Below are 15100 nucleotides of genomic sequence, written 5' to 3'. Positions count from 1 at the left end.
GGATGTAGAGCTGGCACCCTGAGTAAGAGCAGTCTGTTCTCACATGGCCCGCCAAATACAAGTCTGAGGCATCCAGGCAGGCTCAAGAGAGGCCAGAGAGCAGCGACTTGAAAGACCTACTTCATAGCTGGACCCTGTGAAGCCACTGATCAAAATATGCCATGCTCTGAGAGATGTTTGCGAGCAGGTAGAAATGCTTTTGGAGGCGATGAGGAGCACAGTCCATAGTCAGAGCATTTTGAAAGAAAACAGAATATGGGGTTTCAGATATTTTCATAGAGCGTGAACTCCAGCCCACATCGGAAAGAGTGATCGTAAAGCTTTTACAGATCTCCAAAACATACATTTCTTTAATTATTCTTTGGTTTTGTTTCAAAATTCCATAATCAATTTCAGTACATTCTCCCTTCTCCTGATCCTTGTGGTCCCTGTGATTTATAATTAGGGGACCTCCCAAAAGCCTTCGTAGCTTCTATTTCTGCAGTCAAGCCAGAAGTCGCAGTGAGGCCTGCGTCTCCCTTCACCCCTCCCTCTCCCAAGGCCAAACCCTGGGCCAAGATCCCGTCTGCGGGGCCTGCTGTCTGGACTGCACTCTGTATCCAACTCCTTGATCCATGCGATACTACAGCAGACTCTTGTGAAATAGAATTTGTCTGAATGTCTTTACTTCACTTGAATCACTTGAATGATTTAACTAACTGATGAGCTGTCTTTTTGTACGTTCTGTCTTTTTAATAAGATTGCAGAAACCGATATGTTTAAATGAAACAGCACTGCAGTCACTTGGGGTGCTGTAATTTGTCTAAACCTTAATTCATCTTGTCGTCGACAGCCATTTTTTCTCACGCTCAACTAGCCTAATTAAGGTGCCTTTTGAGAGTGAAGTGACATCTATGTCTTTAGATAAAGCCCTGAATTTGTCTCTGCCTGTGAATATGTGAAAAACCCCTTTGTGCTTAGGCTGACAGAGGACTTTACACTGCCTCTGTTACCCTGGAAACCTTTTGAGAGGTGAAGGGGAGGACAGCCAAAGAGGAGATCATCTTGGCCTAAAACTGCAGGTAAATCCTCACTCAGGCAGTCCAGTTTAAACAGCTTTAACATTAGAAAATAACTCTTCATTGAGGAATGAAAGGAGTCAGCAAAGTCTGACAAATTTCTCTCCCATTAAACTAATAAATTTCCATTTGTTATTCTCTTCACAATTGCCCCCCGAGTTAAGTTCAGACTCTCACATGATCGCAACGTTTGAGCGTAGGAGTGTGTTTACAAACTTTTTTATGAAACAAATCTGCAAAAAAAATAATGTCCTACCTCAAGAATGCAGGTCCCGGGAGCTGTGTTCTCCTTGATGGACACGTTGTAGAAGTTTCTCTCAAAAACGGGCTCGTTGTCATTTATATCCTGAAGCACAATGTTAACGACAGCCGTGGAGGACAGGGGTGGTTTCCCTCCATCTGTGGCAACCACAGTAATACTGGGATTGGGGTTCTTTTCATAATCCAGTTGTGAGAGAGTGGTGATAATCCCCGTGATGGAGTCCACACTGAACCAGTTGGAGTAAGCACCTTGGTCTTTCAGGATGCTGTAGGTAATGTCCCCATTGGGCCCCTGGTCTTTGTCTCTAGCTGTCACCTGTAGCACAAAGCTCCCTGGAAACACCACTTCAGGAATGACCTGCCTGTATACTGGCTGGTCAAACAGAGGAGGGTTGTCGTTGATGTCGGTCACCTGGATAGTGAAGGCGGACTCGGCCCTGAGAGGAGGCGTGCCAGAATCTGTGGCCATCACCCTCAGCTCGTAGGTGTCTCTCTCCTCCCGGTCCAGAATCTTGTCCACACAGATCAGATAGATGATGCTATCCTTAGTGGTCAGGGCAAATTTTCCATCTCCTCCCTCTAGCGACACATTGACATTGGCATACTCTCCATAGTCTGGGTCAGTGACTGAGATCCTGGCTACATACTGGCCTGGCTGTGCACCTTCTGAGATTCGGGGAGATCCATCCTCACTGAGAAAGATGATGGTCATGGTGGGCTGGTTGTCATTGTAGTCTCTGACATGGATGGTAACGAAGGCATTGGTCACCTCAGGCTGGGTCGCGTTGTCTTGAGCCTGGACCACCAGCTCGTGGACTCTCCTCATCTCAAAGTCCAGTGGTTTGTTTAGCGTGATGACGCCAGTGCGAGAGTCAACGACAAAGTAGCGGTCCGGGTCACTTTGTCTCCTGTTGATTTCGTACAGCACCATCCCATTGTCCCCTTCATCTGCATCAGTGGCGAACACCTGTAGGATGTTGCTTCCTGGCTGGAGGTTCTCAGATATTATGGCATGGTAGCGGCTCTGGTTGAAAAGAGGAGCGTTGTCGTTTATGTCTTGTACGGTAATATCTAATGTCATCTGATCAGTCCTTTTAGGGGAACCACCATCAAAAGCTTCCAGAGACAACGTATAGGTGGATCTTTTCTCTCTGTCTAGAATGGCATTGACCACCAAGTCCAGATAGAGAACCTCGCTGCTTCCCCTCCTGGTCTCCAGGGTGAATGCCTGGCCAACATTTCCATCCTTGATAAGGTAACCCTGTGTTGTAAGCTGCCCTTTATCAGCATCAACAGCTGGCTCAAGAGGAAACCTGGTGCCAATGGCTGTCTGCTCCGGGATTTTAAACGTGGCTCGTTTTCTCGGGAACATCGGGGCATGGTCATTTATGTCGTTCACTTTGATGGTCACCTCCACGGTCACACCTGTCATGGTGACGGCAATGAAGTTGTACCTATCCCGAAGTTCCCTATCCAGAACTTTGGCGGTTTTAATAATGCCCGTGCTCTCATCTATGTCCAAATCATTCCCCACGCCTGTGCCCTCGTGGTCTGAGATGAAGTACAGGGATGCTGTGATGCCAGGAGGAAGTCCCGCGCTGATGTCACCTACAATTGTGCCTGCTGGCTGCTCCTCATCTAGCTGTAGCTCAAGGGTGCCCAGGACCGAGGGTGAATGGACTGTTACAAGCTCCAAGGCCACATACACCATTAGCACTATCCTTCTGTTCCACCAACCCTCACGGTGCGAAGGGTCCATTACAGACTTCCCAAAACCCTTGGCAGCTGTCTTCATTTTGGCTCCTTCTTTTTAAACCTGAAGACACACAAAGAGGAAAAGCTGAGCAATATCAAAACCTGACAACAGCAGAAACTAAGAAAAGGTGTGTGTTATTTCTGCCTCGAAATACAGTGCAAGTTAGTTTAAGAAAAATAAGTATATGCCTTAAACACTTTCCCGTATGTTTTATTGGCTCTATTCCCAACCGCAGCACATACAATAGACCCTGCATAGAACATTTTCCTACACTTCTTAGTTCACTTAATAAGTCAACACCTTGTTCCCCCTACATACCAGAGAGTTCTCCCTTGCTAAAGAAACATCAAACCCACATGCCGCAGCACACTACCTCTGACAGGGTGTTTTTGGCTGTAACTATTCAACTCTAATTAAAAAGGTGCAGGAATAGGTACCCAGTGTGTTCACAATAGCTGTACCCTCTCATGTAAGTCTGGGAGGTGAGGTCCTGGATTTTAGTGCCACATTTTGCTCTCATGGACTGACACTTCTCCAAGAACCATTTAAAACATTTAACTCTACCCAAGCAAACATCTTTCAATACTTATGGGAATTAACAGTTTGACTGTTAAATCAAGGGGGGAAACCTTCAAATATTGATATTTAAAAAGGATAGAGGGTGTCAGAATTCCTTGCATAAACAATAGGCGAGCTCTGGCAGTGCACCCACACCGCAGCTGAGGATCTGTAATTGAGACTGAGAGACACTTTAGAGCAATGTGGAACTTGTTCAACAAGACTGTCACCATCTGCAGAATAATCCAAAAACCACCAAGTGTCTGGCACACAGAAAATGATTGTGTCTTTTTCATTAAATAGGAAGAGCCGCTTCCAGTTGTCTGTGGTTCTCATGTCATTCATTACTACGCTGACTTGTCTGCAAAGTAAATTTAGCTTAATTTTCTGGAAATTTAAACAGGAGCACATAATGATCTAATACATTTGGGGGAATTGAGTGTCTAGTGAAAACTCTTCAATGCTCCCCCCAGTGGTTTAACCGATACCTGCAAGGAAACATTCCCATCCCCATCTGTCTGTCTGTGCACTAAATGCCTCCTATGTGTCCCTGAATGCAGCAAGGCGATCCGTCTCAGCCACAGTGGTGACAGTGTGTTTGAGTGACAGAGCAGTACAGCAGAGTTGAAGGGCTCCATGCAGTCTACCTCTCTCCCATTTTCTGGCTCTGCAGCATTGTAATTGAGGGCTGCTGGAAGTTGGCCATAAGCATAAGATTCCAGGGCTAATTTCAGTCTGCCGTGATTCAGAGACCGCAACGTGAAGATGCTAACTTTAACGTCATGAATTGGTTTGAGTTCAAACTATTGTAAGTAGTAAGAAATGCTGGCACATCACTTTCATCCTGTTGTGAAATGAAAACCACTTCTGTTTTACAAGTTCTGAGGTTATTTAACAGTTGAGGAACAAAAATGAAATCAATTTACTGCATTCATTCCTAATTCATATTAATATCACAGTGATCTTAATGAGTAGAAGTGAATTCCTGCAATCACTAACCACCTCTGCAGTGATAGATTAACAAAGGTTGATGTTTCGTTTACAAGGATCTTTCTCAAGCACTACAAATTCATAACTACATACCAGACGTTGGGTTGCTTTGTGAGAGCTGTTCTTGGCCAAAACATAAGCACATCCATGACTGCCTTAAACATTTTTAAAGCACTTGAACTTTAAAGTCTCAGCATTGATTTACTTTACTGCAACACTGGGGATGCCTTTTACAAAGCTCTCTCTCTCTCTCTCTCTCTCTCTCTCTCTCTCTCTCTGAAGCACAAAGGATAGTTTTCCAAGGCCAGGATCTTTGTCCAAATGCCACAACTGAAATAATGCATTCTCTGGTTGAGCTACAGTGAAGGACCTCTGCAGAGCGGAGTAGCCTAATGGATGTAGCAGACACAGTCGGGTAGTCTAATTGCACAATACCAGGTTAAGGAGGACATCTGGTTTTGAAAGATTCAGTACAAAGTTAAAGAGAAATTTCAGCACTTTAAAGTTACGTTCTTACGTAAAGTCAGAACCTTGGTGTGCATTACCTCTCTATTGTTCACCAAATATATAACAAATACTGTCACCAATCCATCCAGCCCAGCCTCCATTGCTGAGAGTTTCATATCTGAACATTACCGGCCACTTAGCACTCAGGATATAAAAGGTAACAACCTATTCATGCACAGGGCTTCAGGGAAAGCAGTCCAGAAAAAAAACCGTTCAGAACAGCTGCTGATGGTTGAAAGCTGTTGCATTTAGAATGCCAATCCCATTGTGGCTTGGATTCAGATGTTTTCCTTGCATCATTGTCCTTGATCACGGTGAGTGCCTATCGCTTGCAGTTTGCGAAGAGTTTCATTTGAGATGATGTAACTGTTGGAGAATTAACATCCGTGTAAACACAGCAGAGACACAAAAATATTTCATTTGCATCCTTCAAGCTTCCTTGAGGTTGTGTTTTTCTAAAAACCAGCATGTGTGAAACACGTCATGAACATCTCATTGTGAGCAGTAACTATAGCAGTGACCCACTTTCTTTTGAATTTTCTAAACCAAGTCAACCGACCAAATCCAAGGTTTCTAGGATTTACATGCAGAATGAAACCTCTGTTTGAATACAGTGGAGATCACTCTGAGCTCTCTGCTAGCATGACTGGAATCAGCTTCAAAATCCCTGGCAGCAGTGAATGCCGGGAACATCAGGGCTGCATTTCTACCTCTCATGTTTGGTAAAATGTGTCAGACATTCATTTTTCATGATAGCTGCAAATATATTTGCTCATTCATGTCTCACTTTTCAATTTTCTGTGATGTACTTTTTGTAGTTCTCTCGCTACAAGATCAAGACATCCAGGCCTTTGGTTTGGCAAAACATAGAGCTGACAATCCATCTGGACAAACATTGTTACCTCCCTCCATGAGCCAATACCTACATTACAGCGACGAATGCCAAACCTCTCATGAAATTAAATTATTTCAGCCATGTAGAGTAAAAGATACCTTTAAACATCTTTATACAGTGGATATGCCACATATGAAACTGGCCTTAGTCAAGTCACATAATTTCGTCTGTGAAGATATATTTTAGGGATACTGACTAATCCTCATATACTTATCTGAGCTAATTTCTACAATCATACCAAATATTTGAGATGCCTTGTGAATTAGACTTGATGCTTTTCTGATCCAACCAGAGTATTTGATCTGCAAGGATACATCCCAAATGCTGTTGAAAATCTCTCCCAATCCATCAAAAACATGATCCCAAATGCTGCTCTATTTTAATTAACACAACCACTATTTTCACCACCAACGGGCCAAGAGGGACAGCTATAGTGACAGACTCGTAAAATGAGCTCCTAATTCCATGCCATGATTCCAGTTAACTCAAACAAAACTTCTGTGGTTTCGTGAACATGCCAGGCTGCCTCAGGCTCAATGGAGCCATAATGGAAACCACAGACAGAACTGCAGATTGACTGGACATGAGGATGACAGGCTTAGCACAAAGAAAACTCAGAACTTTGAATGTTTGCCAGGCTATTGCCTCCCAAAAGTGCCGCGTTTCTGTGCCCTGCATTAGTGTTTGAAACGTAAGGCTGTCGGCATGTTAAAAAGGCCAGGAAAAGCCATCACAGGCCTCAGATACACATTGCCTTCCTGGCCATAATAAACAGGGTATTGGGAAAGCACACCGGCTCCTCTTTCACAATGAACTTAAGGTTTCTGAGGGTCCGTGACCAGAAGACTCATCTCTTTCCCACAGCAAGAGCAGCATGGGTTGGTTCAGCTGTTTGTCTAAGATGTTCGGGATAAAAAAAACACACACCTTATGTCTTTGAAGATGACACCATCTGATATTGCCTTGGCTGTACTGGTGGTTGCATCATTAAAAACACATGTGCATCGAGTTACAGTAGCTGGGTAGCGACCAGTGTTTGGACAACATTACTACAAGCTAAGGTCAAAGTTCACCTCATATGTGAACAGTAACATACATGTTTCTAAAAGTGACACAACTGATTGAAAAAAAAAAAAAAAAAATCTGCGGGTGTTCACAAAAGTTTCCCACTTCCAGCATTGACGTAGATTATTTATTTATGGTGACAGAGTTTGGTCACAAATGAGAAAACAAACTCTCGAGTTGACAGCCTTCTGGCACGACATCCTCGAAGGCCATGATTGATGTACAGTTGACTTGTTTTACCGATGACGGCACTGCGAGGAGACGAGTTAAGACCGAACTGACTACAGCCAGACTTTTCAGAAATGTAAGGCTGCGAGAAACTTTCTGGGTGGCGTTGGTGTGGCCGTCCTGGGAGAAACATATCTTGTGTTTTTCATTCCTTTATTAGGAGTCTGGAAAACTAGCTTCATCAACAGCATATGCAAGCTACAAAGACAAGAAATGAAATGATTACTTCATGCACTGTGCTGAGGGTTTATGACATAATCCTTGGATTCTTTTAAGAGCTGTGGAGGTTCACATTGTGCTTTTATCCATCACTGGCTGCTTTTTTGTTTGTTTTCTCTGTGAGTTTAACATTACAACTACTCCAAAAGTGGCACATTACAATAATGCTCTAGGAGGGGGATGCTGATGGCAATTATCACATAGAGTTGAAATGGATGCATGGATAGATATATGGGTAGATAATTGGTTTGATGGGTGAATGGATAAAACACTCACCTCTTACCTCTAGCGCTATTTATTCATCCAGATTTTTTTTTGGTGTGAGTTGCCAGGTTTTGGAGGCTGTGAATGTCTGCCTTTTCTCAAAAAGGCTTTAATAGAACTAGATGTCACTCGGCAACAAAAAAATACTTTGGAAGATCTCAACAGTAATGTTTCTTTCCAGAAATATAATAATAATAATGATCCAGTTACACAAGATTATCCACAGACCACCATGCGGGCACTTTCATGAAGAAACTATTTTCTGTCTACCTAATTACAACCTTAACACGGCGCTGAAGCGTGGAGAGACTCGTGGTCGAGACTCCGCCGGATGTAAACACCGACAGCATCCTCCTCAGCTGAGCTGCAACGTTAGCTCATCTATGAGTAGACATTAGCCAATGTTTCCATAAAATGTCAAGCAAATTTTAAGTGAACTTTTGAAAGTTCGCATAAGACCAAAATGCGAATCTGCTGCATTTCCATAAACTGTTCTTAGTGAATGAACTGGGAACGTTGAGCGTAATTTCCTCAGAGGATGACGCGGTGTAGTATGGGTGTAGGTGCATGGATGTGGAAGTAAACCGAGGCTAGAGGTAAACAAACCAGGAGACAAAGTGGAGAGAGGTCTTTAAGTTGTAATTGTTCTTGCATGTCAGCTAGCATTGGCCATGTTGGATGCTGTCCAGAGACGACGAAGAATGCAATGATGACAATGCACGCAGCAGACAGCGGAAACAGCTGATCAAACACCTCAAGCGAGCGCACCATTTTTTCTAGAAGGTTTTGCAGTTTCCACAAAATTCCTTATGCAATTTTCTTGAAAATGTGCATCAAAATGCTTTATGGAAACACAGCTATTGCTGTCAAACTGTTGTTCCACTATATCAGGGAGAAGGCAGACATCTCTACGGCACACTGGCAACTCAAACCAAAACAATGTAGTTGGACTAAAAGCACGACAAGTGGGAAAATGTGTATTTTTGATTTTGTGCTGAACTGTTCCTTTAATAATCTTAAAGGTGGAACTCAAATTAAACCAAACACAGGACTCTGTTCCTCTCCTCAAACTGATGAGTGGTTGTAAGAAAAAAAAAAAAAAAGAAGAAGAAGGGAGGAGCCTGCAGTCCTTGTTGTGTCTAAAGTCAAAAAAAGGGGGCTGCATCATTACTCCGCTGCACCATGGCAACCATCACTCTCACAACTTAAGTGCGCGGTGATGGAACCCAGCGGAGACTTAATTAATTTATTAATTGAGGGAAAGGAACACCTATTCACGGTCAATGAACACAAGTCTGCCAACACAATAACTGTGCCGACATTTGGATAATCATTTGGTATGTGCTCGACTGGAGTGAGAGGGAGACACAAAGGCTCAGCGGCGGCGGCAGCAGCACTCGCTGGACAATAAAATAACTCCATAGGTTGACCAATTTGAAAGGAATGTCTCAGAGTGGCTTAAAAAAAAAAGAAAAAAGAAAAAAAGAGCGACATGACAAACAGATTAAATATGTGGCTCCATCAAAGTGTGCGCGCGAGCTGAGCGTGCGCCTCACAAATCACAGCAGTCATAAAAATTAAAGAAAAGGTCTTTATGGAAGGATCATAATAGTCTGATCATAGTATCCTTTATGGGGATTTTCACATCAAAAGACTGAGGATGAAAGCTGTAAACACACACCGTATGTCCCTGAACACTGCAGAGACTGTCGGAAGTTTGTGACAGACTGCAACCCTGAAGGCAGATCTGTGTATCTACAGAGAAGCCTGAGCGTGAAGGAAACTGGTCCGCACTCACACAAGACAAGAAAAATAGCCGATGTCTTCAGTCAAACTATGAGTTTTTCCACGTCCTTCCACTAGGAATGAACTGCGCCAGAGTAATCTGCAAAGTGTGTTAGACATGAAACAACTATTCTGGAGGATGAAGTGTGATGATGGATTAACTCCACGGATGGATAACTTCATCACACCAGGTTCCTTGAGGAGTGAGGAGGTCCGTGACATGCTGTGATGGATACTCACATTCATCTGTTGCTCTGCTGGGGTTTTTTGGAGAAGCCGAGTTCCGAGATTATCCAAAGTCTGCTCAGTATTCCCTTCTGAAGTCCAAAGTGAAAGTTACATCCATCTCAGGACTGACACACGTCCGTGTCCTCTGCCAGTGGTTGAAGTGATTTTACGCGCTCCCCGGTTCTCCTTCTTGGTGCTTTCTGGATGTCTGGTCAGACGAAAACAAATATCAGAAGTAAAACTGCAACTTGTGTCTTGTAAAACTTTCCCTGCGTCCTCCTCGAGTAGACGTTATCGACTCATCTGCACCCGCTGTCCGTCCGTCTGTCTGGTCTCAGACACACTGCAGCAGCACGCTGACTGAAGCCCAGCAGTGTGGGGCCGAGCGGTGGACGTCCCTCTCCAAATCTAATTTATTCAACACGTGACGGAGCGCAACCTCCTGCTCCTCTCGTCTCCAGAACTGCTGCTGCTGCTGCTGCTCCTGCCACAAGGAGCCACACCGACTGCGGAGAGGCAGGCCAGGTTATTGCTGAACTTTGGTGCCACCATCCTATGTGAAAGGGAAGTGTACATCACTAATACACCTCACCGTGCTCCATGTGGCTTATGACAGAGTGCATTTAATGAACTGTATTTAAATACAGTGTTAAGTACTTGTTGTTTAATTGATAATTCCATTTTATGTGACTTTTTACATCTTCTCCACCACATTCACAGGGATATATTTTGCTTTCTACTCCTCTATTTTTATTTCAAAGCTTTGATTTATTTTTCAGATCAAACTACCCAGCAGCGACTGCAGCATTAAAGCCATGCCATCGATGATTATTATCCACTCATATCAGATATATCACTCTGAAATGGGGAATTCTGCACAACAAATAGTTTTACTTTTGGTACTTTAAGTCAATTTTGATGATAATACTTCTGTACTTTTACTATTTTGACTTGTAAAAGAGTATTTCTACACTGTGTTATCACTAGTTGTACTTACTGGCTGCTACATGTGGTTTAAATAAACTGGAATAATGCAATAGTAAGGTTTTAAAAGTCTTGCTATTGTCTGGATGAGTGTGCTGTCAAAATGTGCATATGGGAACACATTTCTGTGGTTTTTTAAACTGGGTGGAGTGGAGCTCCAAAATGTTAACCCTCATATTTTATCTGACAACAAAGTTACAGTCTCTACATCTCTTTTTTTTTATGAATTCTATCCCCATAAGGTTTTGCTGGAACAGCACTATGAACACAGCAACACACAGATTTTGACATACATAGTTGATCAAAGGTGAATTTCAAGATCACAGTTTGGGAAACTTTTACCGTATTTTAGGGGAAAATCATAGTTGATATTTTTAAGACAATCTGTCTGCCGTAATAAGTTGCTTGCACTCTGGCTCTCACCTTCAGGTGGCGAGGATCCACCTACACTCAATACCTTGAGCAAACATCCTCAAAACAACCACAGCGCAGTCCAGGGAGACCCCGCTATCATACAGACACTGTTTTCCTTCTGATGTTGGAAGACACGAAATCTCTGAGGGGTATTTTTCATCTTAGTCTCAAAAAGGAGTCAGTGCCCCCAACTTTTCCTCACATCTCGTGACTCTTTAAAGGAGCACAGCCTACACCACCAGCCAGATCCCAAGAGGAGCTCCACTTTTATCTCTAATAGTCCTGGAGCCATAACCCTGCTTCACTTTATGTCCATCACTGAGTGCTCTGAAAGTTATTAAACCCCTGTCACTTTGTATTTGGAGCTTATAAAACAAGACAACAACAGAGGGGCCCCGCCGTGTCAGCAGTCATATTTATTGTTGAGATACTGTTGACATAAGTTGGGGGGTGGTGGTGGATGCATGCCACAGCTCATCATGCTTTCATTCACTGTTTTTTATGTTTATAGATTTTCATGCTGTTTTCATGTGATGTGTCTTTACACATCTTTCAACAACGGACTCGCCCTCACAGAAACGTCGTATAGTCCTAATGATTTATGATAACATCGTATTAGCGGTAGATAAATGGCGTCGACAGATCTGTTTGTTATATTTCTTCCGATTAAAGGAAAATCCAACTTTTGTGAAAAGTTTGGTCAGTGTCATTTTTCTACTCAAGTTCAACATTTTTGCTGGCGTAACCCTTTTACCCCCGAAGCAACCCAGTTATGTCTTCCCGACTCTCACTCTCTGTGCTGAGCTGCTATATCACTAAGTGGAATGAGTTCCAGAGCTGGCAGCAGCTCATTATTACTGTGACAGCATGGAAGAGTAGGCAAACTCGCACTCGTACGGTCCGATCCGCGCGTACATTCACATCGACACACTAGCAGAAAAATCGGATGACACTTATTTTTTGCTAAGTTAGAACAGCCTACAGCTTTACTTCAGGGACGGGGACGCCATGCACGTCCACCTCTGTCCCTGCAGCACGCTTAAATGCCATTTATTCTGACGAAACAGGGAGACAGGCGAATTGAAATGGGGATTGTGCTTGTTTATGTTCTTTATCCCTGGTGTGATTCAGAGGGCGAAGAAACCATAGAGTGATAACAGGAAGTTCAATTTTTCACAAAACAATGTTTACAGATTGCACGAGATGAAGTAACAGGAGAGAGCTGCAGAGTCATTAAGGTATCTGGTAAATGTCAGTGCAGTAAGATGTATGGCAGAGTTGTAAAGAAAACAAAGGACTGTTTGTGTTGTTATTTCCTTTCTTAGAGAACATGTTGGGCTGTTTCATATTATCAAGTTATGACTTTGACTCTATCTGTGTAGTCTGTCGCCACGTGTTTATTAATCACAGATAATGATGAATTGCTTGCCTTATCGAGTGTCTTTACGGTAAACATCTTTTGGTTATTAGTTCTCTGCATTATGTGAAATGAATGCCATAAACACTGCCTGTTGACAAGACAATGGATCGTCAAATATCCTGTTGACAGCAAAGTAATCAGACAAAATGTTTCACTAGACAGAGTTTCCTGTTCTGACTCTGGGAAATGATGAAAGATAAAAAGATGTAAAAGCTAAATGCCAGCCTGATGCATTTGTCTGTGTTTTATGTATAAAAAAACTGGCAGATTAGGGTTTGTACTGTGGATTAATGGCATCAAAACGTCAGAGGAGCATCTGGTTCTTTACTTTCGTTCAACTTTGTGTTCAAAGTCAGATTTTGCTCTTTACGTCGTGATATTTAATTCACATTAATTTAAGCCAAGATATGTTAACATTTTCAGTTAATTTTTCATGTCTATTTTTCCAAGCACACGACCATCCTGTGAGTAAAATCCACTTCAGTTCAATGCTGACTGCTGTGAGTCATAGGAGACCCTGAATAAAAAAAAAAAAAAAACAAGGTGCTGTAATGGTGGATAAATCTGCAATTCTACTTTGAGGTTACATGCTGTCCACATCACAAGGTTGTGGTCTTGGTCGTTTTTCTGTGATGGCTATTTTAGTGACATTTGACCATGGATTAGAGGGGAAACCACAGAGCTTGGCTCCTTTGGCCGTGCTGAAAGTCCATGGAAGAAATAATAAACAGATCGAATTTAATCAAGATTAAAGTTAAGTGTGTGACAGGCTGCTTTGCTAGAGGAACTCATTTCAACTACAACAGAAGTGCATCAAAACTGATACACAAAATGTAATAAAAAATTCGATTAAGCAGGTTATTATTGAGCTGCCCCCATGAAATATAACTTATGTGAGAGGATATTGTAGGATTCAGATTCCTCTACATCGTTCTACCTCAGTGTTATGACACGGTAAGTATGATTTCTGTGAGATGTTTTTCCTGTCATTAAATTGTATTTCGCTTATGTTCGGCAGCTGACCCTCAGATCACTGAGGACTGTGTTGTGTTTTTTACACTCACAAGGTTTTGTATGGTATTTCTTGCCTTAGGTAACAAGAAAAGGGCTTTAAAAGTTAGAAATCTGAATTGCATCAAGACTTGGAACATAAAGTTATCGAAACAGGTCATGATCCCATTCCAGTGGGCTGAGAGTGAACATATTTGATCAAGAAGTCTATTATTATTTATGAAGCAATATAAAAAAATAACAAGGGTGAATACAATTCTGCTATTTTCATTACTGCTGATATTAAACCGTTCACAAAACTGTTAAGAACAATACAGCATTTTTAAATGAAATCGACCAGAACAATTATTCTTCTGTTTCTTTTTTTCTCAACATACTTCACAGCAATTCTGTAAGCCAGCCCTCAGCACAAAGACTTACTCATCTCTCTGTTCCACCTCTACATCTGAAAATACATTGGATGTTATGCATTGAAGGCCTTAATTAGCCATGTTTTTTTTACCGTGGACTGTGTAGAATACTTGATAGTGAAACCCCAGTGGTGTTCTGGAGGGGGTTGTGCATGTGTTGGAGCAGAGGTCTAATGTAGACTTTTATTGAGACGGAACACTAACCAGAAGCACTAGTGGACCATTTCCTCCAGGTTGCTGTGCATTTAGAGAAATATGAGCTTTGGGGGGTTTTAATGCCACTTTGAAAAAAATGCACTTGGTGAATGAGAAGACCTGAGATCCGTTCTTGATCAATTTAAGAGAATTTTCAGTTGCACTGTGTTAAAGCACACTTGAATAACTATTTGCACCGTGTGTTTGCTTTGTATAAGTCCACATACTCATATATAGACATACGCTGCACAACCCCTTCCAAAGCACATACAGTGTATCGAGTGCACAGGTGGTTTTCATTTGGTCGGGAAAAATTCAGGGAGTACCAGCTCTTTGTCATCTTCTGGTTAATCATGATGTAAAAGATCTCTTATAGATTTCTGTTTAGTGTTACCACTGCTTCCTGGCTCCAGAAATTGCAGCAATAAATCTTTCATGTAAAGAAAAAAAAAAAGTCTAAATTCTTCGTGATGTGGCCCAACGATTCATTACATGTCATATTCTTAATCTAAATTTACTCTGGGTAGAAGAAAAAGCAGCCTCCAGTCAAACTTGGTGGTATGTAATCGAGGTAGTATATAAGAGTCAACACCAAGTAGATTAAATTTACAACGTGTCCAAGATCTCTTTTATACCACAGATGCATGCATGTATTTGAAAGATGCTTCTTCTTTCCAAGTGCCTGCAGAGGTGGTCCTGCTGTCACTGCTGTTGCTGGGTCAAACTTCCCTGTGACGCCAGCTTGAAAATTGTATTATTCTCTTGTCTGAGCTACTGGGAAAAAAAGACACATCTGTTTCCTCTGCTCTCACAACTGGTCACTCAACTTCTCCTTACATCTACCACGGATAT

At 42.3% G+C, this 15100-nt stretch overlaps 1 protein-coding gene across 1 annotated transcript in view; it reads right to left on the bottom strand.

Moving 5' to 3' along the window:
- LOC115571994 (protocadherin-16-like) overlaps positions 1 to 10323 on the bottom strand; it is an 82562-nt gene extending 72239 nt beyond the window's left edge. The window contains exons 1-2 of the mRNA XM_030401722.1: positions 9827 to 10323; positions 1315 to 3135 (exon numbers count right to left, since the gene is read on the bottom strand). Of these exons, the coding sequence (XP_030257582.1) occupies positions 1315 to 3114 (1800 nt within the window). The 5' untranslated portion in view covers positions 3115 to 3135; positions 9827 to 10323. The remainder of the gene's footprint in view (positions 1 to 1314; positions 3136 to 9826) is intronic.
- Between the last annotated feature and the right edge of the window lie 4777 nt (positions 10324 to 15100).

The sequence above is a fragment of the Sparus aurata genome, chromosome 2 (genome assembly GCF_900880675.1).
Source record: "Sparus aurata chromosome 2, fSpaAur1.1, whole genome shotgun sequence".
In the NCBI taxonomy this organism is placed as follows: Eukaryota; Metazoa; Chordata; class Actinopteri; order Spariformes; family Sparidae; genus Sparus; species Sparus aurata.
Note: the sequence above shows the minus strand (reverse complement) of the source record. Positions and strands in the feature narration are given on the sequence as shown.